This window comes from Pelmatolapia mariae, linkage group LG4 (assembly GCF_036321145.2).
Source record: "Pelmatolapia mariae isolate MD_Pm_ZW linkage group LG4, Pm_UMD_F_2, whole genome shotgun sequence".
NCBI classification, from domain to species: domain Eukaryota; kingdom Metazoa; phylum Chordata; class Actinopteri; order Cichliformes; family Cichlidae; genus Pelmatolapia; species Pelmatolapia mariae.
The window spans coordinates 6,195,646-6,212,832 of NC_086230.1; the positions used below are offsets into that span (position 1 = coordinate 6,195,646).

The following is a 17,187-nucleotide window of genomic DNA, read 5'->3' on the forward strand; positions in this document are numbered from 1 at the left end:
GAAAACACTATTTCACCTCATTAAAGTGCTGGTTAAGGTTAGGAATAAGGTTATGGTTAGGTTTAGCGATAAGGTTAGGTTTAGGCTTAGGTATACGGTTATGGTTAGGTTTAGGCATAAGGTTATGGTTAGGTTTAGGGATAAGGTTAGGTTTAGGCGTAGGGATACGGTTATGGTTAAGGTTAGGAATAAGGTTATGGTTAGGCATAAGGTTATGGTTAAGGTTAGGCATAAGGTTATGGTTAGGCTTAGTGATAAGGTTAAGTTTAGGGCTGCAGTACAGGGCTGGAAACCGCCGCGTACCATAACAACGTGGAAGGTCACCTTTCGCGTTCCTCAGGAACGCCGCAGGACGTGACAAAACGTCGGGATGTTACGCCTCGGGAGTGAGAACGGGCTCGACAATAACCATATCCAACTTCTAAATATTACTTGTCATGTTGTATGTTGTTGCTAAGGACTGTTTTATTGCACTGGAGTCATATTTACACTTATCATTATTTTATTCACGGGTGTATGGAAGCTCCAAACGCAATTTCATTGTTTTTCTGACAATGACAATAAATATTTGAATTGAATAAAAATACCCCGCGGTAGGTAAAATCCGCGAAGTGGCCAACTTTATTTTTTACAATTATTATAGATGTTTTAAGACTGTTGTCTTAATGTTTAAACACTCTTAAAGTTCAAACCTTCATAGAAACATAAGTCCAGCATTATAAAATGAAACCGTGCAAAACATTTTATTGGCATTGCTGTGTTTGTTGGGGAGGAAACTTACAAACATACAGTACCGCACTTCAGAGTTACACTGCTAGCGATCGAAGATTTATGTAAATTCGACAAACTCTGTACTGTACAGCAGCGGTCCCTAACCTTTTTTGCACCACGGACCAGTTTAATGTCAGACAATATTTTCACGGACCGGCCTTTAAGGTGTCGCGGATAAATACAACAAAATAAAATGATACAGACAAAGACAAAAACTGTGGTATTTTGTAAATATAATAATAAACGCGAATTCAGCTGTGTAATTGTGTAACTTTATTAGTAGTGTCCTCCTGAAATGCGCCAACAACATTGAGAGTAACATCCTCCTCTCTGCTTCTTGATACTCTCTGGTCGCTATGGTAACGAGTAAATAGTTCTTTCAAAATAAGACACACGACTACAACACGGGAAAAGACCCAGGGAAACAATAAAAACCCTGAAAACCATACATTTCACACCTGAGCCTCAACTCTTGCGGCCCGGTACCAAACGACTCACGGACCGGTACCGGTCCGTGGCCCGGGTGTTGGGGACTGCTGCTGTACAGGAGACACGGCAGATTGATTGATTGACAATGGTCTACAGCAATCAGAACGCACAACACAATGTGCTGTAAAAAAAAAAAAAAAAAAAATCAGCGAAACAGCAAGTCCGCAAAAGGTGAACCGCGTTATAGCGAGGGACCACTGTACAATAATTTCCAGTAGCACTGCTGATATATGAAATGGTGAGGTTTGAGGTTGTCTTCAAACAAGTGCATTATACTAGAAAAAGGTGTTTGAAGGATTAAAAATGTAAAAAGTAATGACTATTTTATATTTATGAAAAAAACTTTATGCAGAAAAAGTAGCAAAGAAACAAAAACATAACACATGGACACTTTTGGCCATGAACAAGCTGAAGGGATGGTGATTCTTTTTAACAAACTAGAGTGTTAAAAAAATGCTTAGAACCAAATTTATTTATCAGCAGCATCAATAGTAACAAAAACACAATTTAGTTTTCGCTGTCAAAGTCGATTTAACTGAATTTACATGAATCCGATTACTGTGGAGGTCGCAATATGGCAGGCACAGCTGTTTTATACATGAGCTGTGGGGCGCGGCCAGGCAAGCCGGAGTGTCTTAAAGAAGTATCCATGTGCCACGACTGGGGGGGGGTCGTACCCCGTACATATGGAATATGTAATGGTGTAGAGAGATATTCTAGAGAACAGGTAGTATAATGAATGTCTTTCTCCTGATAACATACTGCATGACTTTTAAGAAAAGTGTTCTGTGTCATATGTGTAACAACTTTTTTACTTTACTTTTTTTGAATAACAACCTCAACATTGATCACAACAATTAATCAATTCGTATCAATTCCCATTGGAACGATAGGCCACAGCAGATTCTCATCCCGACAGTTCCTCTTCAGCAACCTCAGGTAATACAGGTGCTGCTAAGCTACCTTAACTGTAGGTCTGGTGTTGGCAGACTGGGGTGGTCAGAAATAATGATCCTATAAAATCACGGACCTTCTCAATAGAGCCTCCATTGATGATCAGGGGAGGCTCTGCTCTGCTTGAAGTCTACGATGAATTTTGTCTTCCTCATATTCAATGTCAGATTGTTTGCTGAGCTCTATCTGATTAGCTCTTGCACCGACCTCATCTCTCCCATATATGAGCACCATGAGCAACCAACTTTATAACTGTGTCAGTGGAATGGATTGAGCTGCAGTTGTATGTATGTGTTGGTTAAAGCACACAGCCCTATTTGGAGACAGTACTGAGGTCGAGGGCAGAAGAGTAACAGGAGCCATACTTGACATATTGTAGAGAGTTGTGAGAAAGTGTTTGTTCCACAAGAAGATATGAGAGCCCAAGTTCAGACAGTGTACTGACCAGATTTCAGATCTTGTACCTAGGATTGACATCTAGTAAGGATGCATGTTTTTCCTGGCAGGCTACCTGAGCCTGTCACTGACTGAGTCAAGACAAGTGGGCTATTGGAATAAGAAAGCATAAGTGAACAAAAAACCCATCCTCACAGGTTTAGGCACGTCTCACATTGACTTCTAAATGTGAGACATGAGTGAGTAGGTGGGTGGGTGCTGGTAGTGGGTGTAGGTGGAGGGTCTGAGCTACATCTTTTAACCTCAAAGTGGGAAAATAAACAGTTTATAAACACACACACAGGACTTACATGACTGTATCAAGTCAAATAAGCTATTTATTTTTTTTTTTTTTGGGGGGGGGGGGGGGGGGGGGGGTCTATTTGGCCACAGCTATGCACGCCATAGCCCGTAGCCATAATGACTCACTGTCTCGCTGTTTCAAAAACAAGGTGGTCTCTGATAAAATTTGTATTTCTGTTGTTGGTGGTGTTCCTCCATCATTTTTTCCATTTCTCTCCCCTCAGTTGCCCTTCTATCGTCAAGTGCACTGATGCTTTTGAATAAAAATATCAAATGACTGTCAATCAGTTCATAACATTTGGGGTGGGGGGTATGGATGCTAATTTGTGGTAAATTTTACAATCATGCATTTTTATTTTCAAAAGTTACATTTAATCCATTTTGAATTGCAATTCAATGTTGAGTTTTCTTCTGAGAAAACCAAGCATAACTTTTCTCTGTAAAATACAAGTATTATGACATTAAAGGTTAATTTGCATATTTAAAATATTTGTCTCAAGCATGCTGTCTATGTGTACAGCTAAAATGTGCATTAATATGTACTTACTTCACTACAGTAAGTATTCAACATATTTATCCTCGATATAAGTGATTTATTATAAAGATTTAAAAAATGTCTTTATTGTTGCTGTAGTTGTACATTGAAATTAGAGTAGAGCAGACTAGCATATACACATTCTCATATGCTTTCACTCAATTCATTTCAAATTCTTTATTGTCCCAAAAGGGAAATCTGTTTAGCAACAGGATAAAAGTAAACAAAACCAAAAAACAAACAAACAGGCAGTCCAATGATTTTAAAGGACACTGTTGCAGTGTGCTGCACTCTGCACACTGCATCAGTGTGCTCTAAAATCAATGGACTGCCTGTCAGAACTCTGGCACAGGTTTTCAGCCAACAGGCCCTTACACAGGCAGCCAAAATCATCAGCGACCCCTCTCACATTCTTCACCCCACATTTCAATGGCTCCCCTTTGGGCGATGCCTCCGCTGCATCTCCTGCAGGACTGAGACGAGGAGAGCCAGCTTTGTGCCCAAAGCCACCGTGCTTTTTAACTCCAGCCAATACGACCATTTCCCACACCTATAAACATAAACTACACTCTATTTATACTGCCGACACTTTACTCACTTACAGTTATTTATTCACCCTTCAGTCACTTTAATTTTAAGACTGTGTAATTTGTGTATATATTGTATATTCTGTGTATTTATTATTTCACTCTTATTGCCTGTTTATGCCCTGTCCTTATCTTCAACGTCATGCTGCTCTGTTGTATGTTAATTGCCCCTTGGGGATAAATAAAGTCTTTCTGATTCTGATTCTGAATAATAGTAGTAGAAAATCCCAGAACGGTTATATGCCATTTAGGAGACAGGATGCAGTAGGGATAAAAGAAGCCTGGAGTCTTTTGGTCTTCCTCAGAGGTACTCTAAAACGGCAGCTGGAAGGCAACAACTCAAACTCACCTTGAAGTGGATGGTTCGCACAATTAACAATAGAATCAGCCTTTCTAAGCACATTTTTATTGTAAATGGCCAAAAGTCCATCTTGCCAGCGCCCTGAAATTTTGCCAGCCGTTTTTACCAAAAGATCCAACCGATTCTTATTCTTCACCGTCAGGTTACCAAACCAGGCAGCGATACAAAAGGACATCACAGATTTGATAAAACTTCTATAAAACAAAGACAACATCTCAGATGAGACATTAAAAGATCTCATTTTCCTTAAAAAGAACAGTCTTTCTTGAACTTTTATAGTAGTGGCATCGGCATGAGATTCAAAACATAGTTTATGGTCAAGTACCACACCTAGATATTTGTAACTCTCAACGATCCCAATATCAGCAGTTTTAATGATATTGGGTGATGAGCTATAAGAGGACTTCCTAAAATCAATAATCATGTCTTTAGTTTTTGACACATTTAGTGAAAGGAAGGACTCATCACACCAATCCACAAAATCATCTACAACCTGCCCATGGCCTGACTCATCCCCCACCAGAAGACTGACGATCACTGTGTCATCAGCAAACTTCAGGACGTGTCTGTACGTGAAATTGCTGCGACACTCATTCGTGTACAGAATTAACAGAAGGGGAGAGAGGCAGCATCCCTAGGGTGATCCAGTAGAGGAGGAGAGCACATCAGAAAATATATGATTCACCCTCACACATTGTGACCTATTAGTCAGAAAGTCTGTCACCCAGCCGACCAGACTAGTGTCAAGCTTAAAATGATTGTAAAGCTTGTCAGCAAGTAAGAAGGGATGAATTGTATTGAATGCCGATGAAAAGTCAGCAAATAATAATCTTGCATGGGTGTGGGGGGCCTCAAGATGCTTGTACAAGAGATGCAGGAGTGTGACAACAGCATCCTCCACACCTCTTCCTGCTCTATAGGCAAACTGAAAGGGGTCAAGATGGTGTTCAACATGCATTAAAATCTCCTTCTTAATAACTCATCATTCATTCCACAGAATCAAATAACAATATAATAAAATAGCAAATATAAAAGTATAAACACACACAAATAATGTTTTGCTAAAAAGGATGGAAGGATATTGCATTAATTATTATAAATTATTATAGATCATTTCGAGATTGAAGTCATAATTGTGTTTCAAGAAAAAAATCGAAACGTAGGGATTACAGTTGTTGTTTCAATATATACTGCCACGGGTGATATAACCTCTGAGTTAGTGAAATCATACTTCAGAATCAGTTTTGGTGACAAGGACATTTCTCTTTCAGCACATAAGCACAGTGTGGTGATCAATATGGTGCAGAGAGCTGCGTCTGGTCAGAAGGGAAAACGGCAAACTTAGAAGAGTGGATTTGTATGAAATGTCATGTTCAGGTCATGATCCTATAGGAACAGTGACCGAATTAAAAAGCGATGAAATGCAGCCAAGTAAACATTCGGAACTTCCACAACTTTCCAAAATCCTCATTACTTTTGTGACAAAAATAATTCGGTAGTCTATTTAAATAGGCCCCGGGCAGTGGTCTGGAAACTCCTGGGGATGACGACATGCAACACTACAAAAGCTGAAAGTGAAAGTAAAGGTGCCAGAATGGATCAGCACCTCTCCAAGGTAGGCTGCAAAGAGCATTCTGCATTCTAACTGTGTGTTCAGTGTGTGTCGCTGAAATTGGGTCATCTTTAGCTTTTCTGCGAAATAGGTGTTGCGTTAACTGGACATAGAAATGTGGCTGAGCAGTGGCGCTGTGACGCCTTTCAAGTTATCTTGTGCGCAGTGTGACGAGCGAAAATAATGTGAAATTTGTGCAAAGTTGGTTCAGGCATATAATGTGTGCGCCTTGAGCAGAGCGCGTTTTCAGAATAAAGACGATGTTTGTGTTCTAGGTCAGCTGTTTCATCCGTGTTATCGATCTGTCGCTACACGCACACATCCGAGGGGGAGGAGGAGGGGGTAAATCAGAAACAATCATCCGACTTCAGAGTGTTTTAATCCCGTCGCCGTTCACCGTTAACGATCGAAACACGTACAAAGAGCGGATTCGTGGGTATCATACCTGCATGACTATCACCTTCGACGTGACCTACGTACGTGGCGAACTTGGTCACCAGCATTCATGCTTCTGCTGCATGTTTCTCGCGTTAGACCAATCAGTTTGGGGTCATGTTCACGCTTTTAAAACAGTAAAATCCTGGGATCTCACCCATGCTTGTCCCGCGACTTTCCCCACGTCCTTCTGCCTTCTGATAGTTTCAGCTGTCTTCCTCGAGGAGTTTGCTGACAGCTTTGAGTCCTCAATGTCGAGGCAATGATTAACAATCACTCGGTGATGAATTAAAAACATGCAGGAAAAAGTACTTTTTTATTGCCAAAACTTGTTCATCAGCCAAATTGGTGGTAAAACAGGTGGTGGTAGAATTTGTCAAATAGTCCGTATACAGTCATTTTGAGCCAGAGAAAACATTCCTGTCACAAGGTAGCTGCAGTTCCTTTTGGCAATGAGTGATGTGGCCAGCAGCACAAATTGCTAGGAATCTAACACATCAGTAATAAAAATATTTTAAGTGAACAGAAAGGATTGGATTGATTACAGTGTAGAACACGGAGTAGGTGTATTAACACAGAGTCATAAAGATATTTGCAGAACAAACATTTCCTTTATTATTTATAATAATATTTATTTAACAGCTGATTTTTCCCCCTTTTTGAATGGAAATTGTCTTTAGAGAGACATCTTGCATGTCCAGGGTAACGCCAGCCCCGCCTTTCGTTATGGTGCGGTCTGTGTCATTCACAAACAGCACACACACAGTTTTTCTTTCTGTTAATTTAAAGCCTTGTGGGAAGTAACCCCTGCTGTTTACAGAGAGCTCTGTTGTATAATGTGCTAAGCGCAAGACTCCACGACTACTCTGTGTGGATTTATTTGATTATCTGTAGAAAAGCACAGTGAAGACCATCTTTAGTTATCAGCAAAAGGTCTTAGTTCACCATGTAGAGGAAGTGCAGGCTATGCCGGTGGGAAAAAAGGGGGGTTTAGATTTCAGTTATGCAGTGACCCCATGACTACAAACATCACCACACAACACTAAGCCTGAGCTGTAAAAGAGACTGCTGTTTTCTGTTCTTTATATCCCCCAACTTTGCTTTTTTCTACACTGTTAAAAAAAAAATCCTAGAAAAACAGTAATATTCCGGCAGCTGGGGCGCCAAAATAATACCATAAAATAACAGAAAATAACTTTCTCATAAAAATACGGTTATTTTCAGTAATGACAATACAGTTTGTTGCCCTAATTTTACATGGGATTTTGCCTTTTTCAAGTGCTTTTAAACATTCAATTAGGAACATTTTAATGTGATTAAACAATGAAATTACCTATAAACAAGGTCAATGAATGTGGCAATATGTATAATAATACTTAAATGTACAGAAATATACAGTTAACAGTTGGTTTAAATAATAATGGATTGCATGCCCTGGGACAGACTGACAGAGGCAAGGCTGCCATATCGCTCCATCGGCCCCTCTGGCCATCACCAGTAGGCGGTAGGTGAAGTTTCTTGACCAAGGACACAACGACCGAGAGTGTCCGAGCCGGTGCTCGAACCGGCAACCTTCTGATTATAAGGTGAACTGCCAACTCTTGAGCCACGATCGTCCTAAATAGCTGTAATAGTAATAATTATTTGATGTTAAAAAAGTTTATAAGAATCATGTCATATATTTGTCCATAGCAGTACATTTGAATTTAACAGTTCAATCTTTCAAATAACGGACAAATATTTGTGAAATTATGATACATTTGTGAATGTATTTTAACAATCTAAATATGCATATGTACAGACAGATATATTTAAAAAACAAGACAATTATGTTTTATTACATTACAGTGATTTTATGTTAATTTACATTTGAAATGTGAAATCACAGTCTATTTATGTAAATTGAATGATATTCTAGAAGAACAGAACAAAACTGTAAAATACACAGTAAAATACTTTTATATTAGGACTTTTTCTTACAGTGTAACTCTCAAGTAAACAATTCCACAGAGAGAAGGATTGCAAAATGTGAATCAGCAGTTAGAGAATAAAATGTGATGCAACCCAACAAAAGACATGGAAAAGATGATTTGATATTCACTCTGAAAAGTAAAACGTATTAAAAGTGCTTACTTTTAAAAATTTTTGATAATTCCTTCCTATAGTGAGCATCTCAGTTACATTTAAACCTTTTACCAAGTAAGAATTTCAAAATAAAGCGCAACAATTGTGAAACAATTAAAAGTTGAATTTTGAAATTCTGTCCCAGGTAAATTTCTAGGTGTCAATAAGGATTCTTCAGCTGATCTGTTGCTTGTTTAGGAACAAAAGTTTGTGTGATGATCGATTAAAACCCTCAAACCAAAGTTGGGACTAATCTTTGCCTGTTACTGATCTGATTTACACAACAGACATGTTGTTGTTTAATAATAATGTTGATAACTACAGCATGTCTCAAAACCATCTGGATAGTGTCAAGTTTGGAGAGGAGTGTTATCCTGGAGGATTCTATCTGCTCAGCAGTCCGGGTCTACTTTTTCCTTTTTTTGTTTCATGACACTTTAAATGTTTGAGTTGATAAAAGGTCTGCATGGCAGGCAGGCTTTTCTTCTACTACAGTGTGTGTTTTAGTATCGTCTTGCTATTTTTGTGCTATATTCAAGAGGTGTCATCTGGATGGGAGCAGATGTTGCTTTAAAACAGGGTTGGGAAGCTCCAGGCCTCATGGCTGGGGTCCTGCAGGGTTTTAGATATATCTTGATCCAACACAGCTGATTTAAATGGCTAAATGACATCATCAACATGTCTTGAAGTTAAAAGAAAAGAAATTTCAAATTTAGATTTTTCATTTTAAATGAACTTTGGCTCAGAGAAACATCCTCAGTGCAGATGCGGATCACACAGTGAACAGTGTTCACAGATAGTGATCTCTCGAAGTGTGGTGCCGAGTCCATGCACTGATTTCCATTACAGGATCAACTAACTTTCAGACTTTTCCATTAAAAACAAGTCTATAATCAGGGGTGCACATAAGTGGTCCGCAGGTGCGCATTCGCTGCCAAAATAAAAGATGCGCACCAGATAAGAAGTTGCAATGCGTGTTTGTGTACATATAAAAGGCACTGTTTTTGTCCGCTAGAGTGGGATTTTCACGGCATATTCTGCACCACATCTCTGTGCGTTCATCATTTGTTTGAAGCCAGCTCACCTCCTGCAACCACTTTTCCGAGAATACGCACTTCTTTTGCCTTTCGGACTTCTTCTGACATTTCTTTGGAGGTGGAGGAACACCAAAGTAATTGCTTAAAGGAGCTTGCTTCTTCGACATCTTTAAGAGTTCTAAATAAATGTCTGTCCTCCTCCAGAAAATCTTATGTACACAAACGCGCGTTGCAACTTCTTATCTGGTGCGCGTCTTTTATTTTGACAGCGCATGCGCATCTGCGGACCACTTATGTGCACCCCTGCATATAATGTCGAAATTGGCTGAGTGTTTCGATTAGATGTATTGCAGATGATGAGATGGAAACGTTTGTCTGAAATAGTTCCACAACTTGTAGCTGCAGTTTTTTTTTTTGCAGATTTACCCATACGGAAAAGATATATATAAATCTTATAAAGTTTGTATCTGTCTTGTGTGAAACTTGTATTAAAAGAATACAAGAGTGAAAACAGATATAAGATCCCTTGAAAAATTATATAAATGAAACTTGTATGTTTTGGATACTTACTAAAACAATATATGAAAGTCGGCTTTAATGTGAGAAACCCAATTGGGTCCCATATATACTAAACAATCTTGAGCCCACATAAAATATATGCCCATATTAACTTAACATAACCCATATGGGGCCCACATAGACATGTTTTCAGGGTCTGACTTGCATTTACCCATGTGCGACCCATATAGTTTGACCAGGTGGTCCCCACCTGTGTCATCGATATTAAAACATATATTGATTACCTCACTTTGCCCCACTTGGGGCACACAACAACAGCCTATCCTTACATGACTGTGTTTGCCCATGTCTATTCCAGGTAGAAAACCCAAGTGGGTCCTACGTGTGTTTCCCATTTTGGACCAAGTTAAGTGTTTCCCATGTTTGACCCAGCTAGGACCTACTAAAAGTGCCCACTTGGTTTTGCGCATATGGGTTTAATGTGAAAAACCCATGTAGGCCCCATACAAAAAGCCCAGTTTGAACCCATGCCCACATGGTACCCATCCAGCCCGAGCAAAAACCAGGTGGGGCCCATATATACATGTTGGCTGGGCAGCTCGATAGCTGACCCGGGGTTTAAGGCTCACTAGAGCCGCTGAGAACACCAGACTCCTGGCACATTGTTTTCAGACCTCCGTGGTCTTTCACTACTCGGGTTAAGCACGATATATAAGTAACAAAAATGTTATTGTTTGGCTTTTTTCTGTGTTTTAATTTGTAAGTAAATAAAACTGAGTAAATCGGTTTGGCTAAGATTAAAGTTATAGTTTTTACACAGCTGAATAAACGTCAAACAGAAAACTGATTGAACTGAAGTGTGAGATGGACTCCAATGTCCTGTTATATTTTAGGGAGCAAGGAGCAGATGGCTACGTTTAATAAACTCCACCGAATCTGAAGGCTGAACAGTCCCATTTCACAGCCTCGCACTTCCAGCCCTCTCGGTCTTTGGACAACCCGGCCCATGTAGACTGCGAATGCTGCGGCCCCTGAATTGGGACACAGCCTATGGGACATATTTAGAATTCATAGTCAGTGTTATTGTAGCTAGATCTGCCCTGAGATGGTATGCTGGGAGGGTAAGAAGGCCTCAGATATTGACTGTGTCATCTTAGCTTGTTTTTAATCTCTCATGTTTATTAACTGCTGACATTACAGTCAGTGGCGGTCCTTGCCTGTTTGGCACCCTGGGTGAACACTCCATCCCTCCTTTTCTACTCTTTCATATTCTTGTCAATATTCTTGATAATTATTTATAATCACCTCTGTTAATCCTTGATATTCATAACTGAGTGATGTGTATATATTAGTGCTATTTCTTAAATGTCAAAAATCTGTAACATAATGTATTGTTTGGACTTTAGTCTGTTACTGTTACTATTTTTACAATTTCTTCTTGGACCAACTGTAACCCACATAATTTCTTTAGGGATTAATAAAGTATTCTGATTCTGATTGTTTCAGGATGACCTGCCATTATCCAGTGACACATCTGCTTACCTGTATCTTTTGCTCGTTTCTCCTCCTCTTCTTTTCTCTTTTTTCTAAACTGAGGACCTGATGGCTTTGAACTTTTCTTGTCCGTCTTCCATTGTTTTTAATTTTGCACTCCAGTATGAACACCCATCCCCCAACTCAAGGATCACCACAACATAACCTAATAGACCTACACCTTAGTTCACAGATTCGCTTTGTCTAGGGTTTATTTCTGGGATTTCACACAACCCAGGATTCAAATCATGAATACATAACGGACTTGGATTGACAATATTATGAATCAAATGTGCTCTATTTGGAAGCAGCAGGTCTCCCTCCCGTTTCGACGGGTTGTGTGTGAGACTTTAAATCATCAAACTGTAAATTATAAATTTTAAATTGTTATTGATCCCTTTACCCCAAGTCCTAAAGTGTATATTTATTTTCTTACTCTTCTTATATTTATTGTTTGTTTACTTGCACTGCTGTAACTGGAGCCTCGTCATCTCGTGTCTCTATATACTGGACTGTATGTAGCGGAGATGACAATAAAGTTTACTTTGACTTCAGCAGCGAGCAGGCGCACCGAGGGCTCTCGCGCTCGCTTTTCGCGTACAGAATTTCGAAAAAACATCGGTGCAAATTATAAGTCTGTATCATAATTTCTGGTGTTTTCGTGTTTGTTGTTTTGTTTTTATTTTGTTTTATTTTGCGGGTTGGTTATTAGATGCTGCTCCAGCCACCCGGTGGATCCCCCGCCGCCCCGCCCTCTCCTCCCTGTGCAGCAGGCGCACCTCGCAAACGGAGGGCGCCCTTACTCCCTGCAAATGAGCTATAGGAAACCATCATGCCATCCCCAAAATGCGCTGGCATGATGTCAGGGCAGCATGAGTATGAGCAACTTTTTTGGGGGTTTTTTTGCCGATGCCCGTGATGCCGCCCTCCACCATGATGAATTCAGATTGAACGTGTTTTATGTCTTGTATGATTAAATGATTATATGATTTAGTTTTGGATGTTAACCGCAGGTTTCAGCCTATACTACAGCCCAATACAACGTGAAATGATACACATGAACTGATTGTTTCTCTCCCCTTCTTGCAGATAAATGTAAATGCTATTTTTCATGATTTGTGGAGCTGACTACACTTATCTTTAAGCCATTCTCAGAGTGTGACAGTCAGCTGTCTGCGCTAAAACAAGAAATGTCTGCAGTGCATAGCTATCACAGTGTATACTTAAAAGATGCTCTTGCAGAGCACTCAGGGTCACTTGCTGTTCACAAAAAGAGAAAGCAATTTGGAGAAAAGCTGTGGTGATAACATCATGGGACATATTTAGAGATTATATTCAGTGTTATTGTAGCTACTTGGTCAAAGCGCTTCTTTTAATAAACAATATTTATCATGTGCAAGACCAGCGGAGATCCCCCCTGCGATGGGATGGTGGGAGAGGGAGAAGGTGTCAGATATTGCTGACCTGCCTGTTGATCGTGTCATCTGAGCTTTTGTCTATTAACTGCTGACATTTTACTTTCATGAAATCAGCATCCTCAAAGACAGCTAGTTTTCATAATGGCCTTCGTATGGCACATCAAATCCTACTTCTTCTCTCAACAACTTTCTAAATGGAAGTCGTTGCAACACTGATCTAACCCTAAAGCCTTAAAATGTCATCAAGATGATGTTTAAAATGTGAACGTGTGCATTGGCCAGCACTGGCCAGGGAAACAAATTTTATGGGTTTTGTTTTATTAATATTTAAATCTTTTTAAATCTTCTGTGTGTCTATGTGTCCATAATATACCTTTCTCCTGCTTTTTTAATTTCACTGTAGTTTGCAAAGATCACAGAGGGCATCATGACGTCACACGGCTGTTATCTCTGCCTGTTGCTTTTAAGCGTGAGTGTTCCTTTGCAGTTTTACTTGATTTGCTAGTGCTAGTTTCAAGAGGAGCTCGAATATTTTTAGATGTAATGTTTTGTTGATTACTGTAACTTCCGATTTTATTAAAAAGCTATGAGACCCAAAGTACTCATTTGTAATTTTTTTGGTAGCCTGTCCTTCTTAAATTTAGATCTGCATTAGTGTAGTTTATATAGTATTATACATGTTATGTTCATCATATGGTGGTAATTTTGTCCATCTAATTAAACAACCTTTTGTCTACCAGGTAATCCTGATCGAGCCATCAGAAGCAGGTTGTATGAACCACTTCAAAAAAGCAGACTGGGTAAGAAAAAATATGTTCTTTTCCCTTATTATTAAATTTCTTAATAGGCTGATCTCTAATGCTGGATGACAAGGCTGCTAAGATAAAAGGTAATATGAGGGATGATATAAATCAGGCCCCAAAACAACAAATATTCAGTGACTGTAATGAGTGTTTTCTTCTGTTTAACTGCATTATGCTGTTATCTACATCTTAGAAGCTAATAGGCTACTTTAAAAGTTGCCCCATATTGAAATGGTCTGTAAAGAAAGTGTCAAGTGTGGAAGTCTGTGTCTATTTCAGTGTGTAACACACGTGTGAGCTCCAAGTTAACAGTTTTTACTTGTTGTCAGTGATGGAAAAAAGACATTTTTAAGGACTTGTAGTGGGCTCAAGGTCAGAAATTGTAAGCTTTGCATGCAATGTGTTGAGAGTGTAAAACAACAAGGGATCAGTGTCATCATAAATTGTACATTAACTTAACTTCTTTCTTTTTTTTTGAAAGTAAAGATATATAATACAAAAATTTCCTGGTGCCTTTGGTGACATTTTTTTGTTTCTATTTTCTTGTAATTCTGAATGATTACATTTCAAGTTTTTTTTAAAACAATGAAATGACAGACAAACCAAACAATCAGATTTGGGTGTTGGGATCAGGTTTTAGACAACCTGCAGCCCTCTGGGAGCTTCCAACCCCAGCAGATTTGTGTTCTAGCAGCCAGTATATTTGACTCTCTTTGGACATGTTGCAGTTTCAGTTGTGATGATCACTCACTAAAAATAAACATAACCAATGATGTCTTTTGCTTCTTTACCATTTCTCTATGTTTAGAAGAAAACTACAATAGACAAGCTCCCAGAGAATATTCCTGTCAAAATAATGAACAAGTCTGAGGTAACTTTGTGAAACATTGTTTAAAAACTAGAAAATGTGAAAATGTATTTAAATTTATGTTGGAGTGACTTATATTTGGTTAATGGTAAATGTGCCCTTCTTTCATTGCAGGACATCGTTGTATGTAGTTTAATGAAAGGCAAAGACTGTGAAAACAAAGAAGAAACCTGTTTTCTACGGGAGTGTTTTGAGGCAAGGAAACAAAAATCTCATCTCCTCGAAGTTTTGTTTGTTGTTTTCTACTCCTGGTCAGGTTAAACAAGGATTATATCTGATAAACATGTTGTTTGTCCTGCAGGACTATGAACCGCCATGTAACGAGACGGATAAGAACATCAGTGTCCCTTTCTACCACTTCATGTGCTTGACAGATATAGCCAAGGGTCTACGAGGTATCACCTCATTTTGATACTTGTCTAACATTCAGCTGTGGTTAGTTTAAAGACTTGCTGCTTGAATGTCTTTGTGAGAAGCAACACTGTGACACCGACTGTTGTAATGAGCTTAGACATTTTAGAAATTCAGAGAAAGTAAAGGAGCAGGTCTTTTTCAAACCGTAAAACATTCTGATGATGTTCTCAAATGTGGATCTCCTACAATAAACCTAAAATTAACTTCTGGTTCTTACTGCTAACGTTTTTCTTCTTTTTCACCAAAGACAAAACAAAAGGAAGACAACCAAACCTAACTGCAGAAGAAGTCTGTAACGTGTATGGTAAGTACACACACACAGGTCTGGGTAACGTCACTGATTTTTATAATCGATTCAATTCCGATTCACAAGGTCCCGATTTGATTCGATTCGGGGAAATTTTGCCTCACACAGTCAGAAATATTATAATTTTGATCATTTATCAGTACTGACACTTGTGAGACTTCATCAGAATTGTGAGCATCACAGCAGATGCCTTTGTGTCAAAGTAACTGAGGATAAAACACAGAAAATCATGAAGGAGATTTTCCTGACCTGGCATTTTATAGCAGATAACCTTAAAAATATTCTGCAGTAGATCAAAAACTGAAATCAGCATATGAACATTACCTGATGCTGCTGAAGCAGAGCAAAGTTACAGAGGTTTTATCAGAGACACAGCTAAGCATTTTGCAATTTGGTATAATTTTAAAAAGTTTAAATTTCTTCGGTATTGAACTGCAGAAATGAGACTTTCTTGTCAAAGGTAATTTTTGGAAAAACAAACAAACAAAACAAAACAGCAGTGCAGTGCTGTACACAACAGTAGACTAGTGCATAATAAGCAAGTGAATAATGCAGAAAACAGAGATTTGAGATGGGAAACTGTCATTGAAGTACACTGAGAGAGAGAGAGAGAGAGAGAGAGAGAGAGCTGTGCAGGAAGTGTGATTTTTATTGTGGAAGCAAAAAAGTCAGAGGGAATAATGACGATGTTTACCAAATGTGAAGCATAGTTTTGATCTTCTTTTGCTGCTGGTTCAGTGAATTTTGGTTGCAGAGAGACAAAACCTACAGCATCAGAATCTGTGACATGTCGGCTTTCAGCCCCGACAGCGTGTCTGCGTTCATGCTGTCGGATGAGAAAGCCGACATCTGACAGATTCTGATGCGTTGGGTCGGCGCTTTGTGTTTACGTCATTGTAAGCATGTGTATCCATGCTGCTATTGTGTCTGTCAGTGTGGAGATGTATGTACAGGTACTGAAACCTACATCCACATTTTCTGTTGTTTTGTTTCGGTTTTAAACAATGTGTGACTGGGATGTTTTACAGTGTGTTGACTTTAAAATTCACAACCTTGCTTGTCTCCATATTTTTCTCTTTTTTTCTTTTTTCTTTAGAAAAAGTGTGTAAGCGAGATTCTCCCAACCCAGGTAGGAAACACATTTTATTTATTAATTCTGAAACAGTGCATGTGTGTGTTTTGCTTCTAGCTGATGTCAGATCCTAGAAATCACACTGACTGCTGCACTGCTGCTGTTCACCATCTTAAAAGCTACTCCAGCTCTTTTCATTTAATTACCATTTTTATTAATATTTATTTCCCCACTTGTTTGAATCAGGCTTTCACTAAACATTTTTTGTTACTTCATGCGTTATGGACAGACTGCTGTTCTTTTTGCAGCTTTTCAGGTAAATATCACTTTAAAGGTACAGGGAAGAAGATTTAGAACCGTTATGCAGATATGTAGAGAGATGTTTTCTGAAGGGAGTCAGGGCAATTTACTTTAAAAAAAATCCTTAAAAAAACCCAGTTGACCATCAAACAGCCATAAACTTTATATTTGATCAAGATTAGCCATTAAAAGCAGAAAAACAACAACAACAAAGCGGGTTCTTCATGTTTGACTGAACAAGAAATTTCTTTTCACTTCTAAAAGAGGATGCACACACATACAGTGCGACTTATATTTTCCATTTTATTGC

At 38.9% G+C, this 17,187-nt stretch overlaps 1 protein-coding gene across 1 annotated transcript in view; it reads left to right on the forward strand.

Annotated features, from left to right (window-relative positions):
• Positions 1-5,978: 5,978 nt before the first annotated feature.
• LOC135932781 (uncharacterized) overlaps positions 5,979-17,187 on the forward strand; it is a 30,063-nt gene continuing 18,854 nt past the window's right edge. Inside the window, exons 1-8 of the mRNA XM_065470423.1 lie at positions 5,979-6,050; positions 13,517-13,582; positions 13,854-13,913; positions 14,725-14,787; positions 14,899-14,979; positions 15,086-15,179; positions 15,446-15,502; positions 16,602-16,634. Of these exons, the coding sequence (XP_065326495.1) occupies positions 5,979-6,050; positions 13,517-13,582; positions 13,854-13,913; positions 14,725-14,787; positions 14,899-14,979; positions 15,086-15,179; positions 15,446-15,502; positions 16,602-16,634 (526 nt within the window). The remainder of the gene's footprint in view (positions 6,051-13,516; positions 13,583-13,853; positions 13,914-14,724; positions 14,788-14,898; positions 14,980-15,085; positions 15,180-15,445; positions 15,503-16,601; positions 16,635-17,187) is intronic.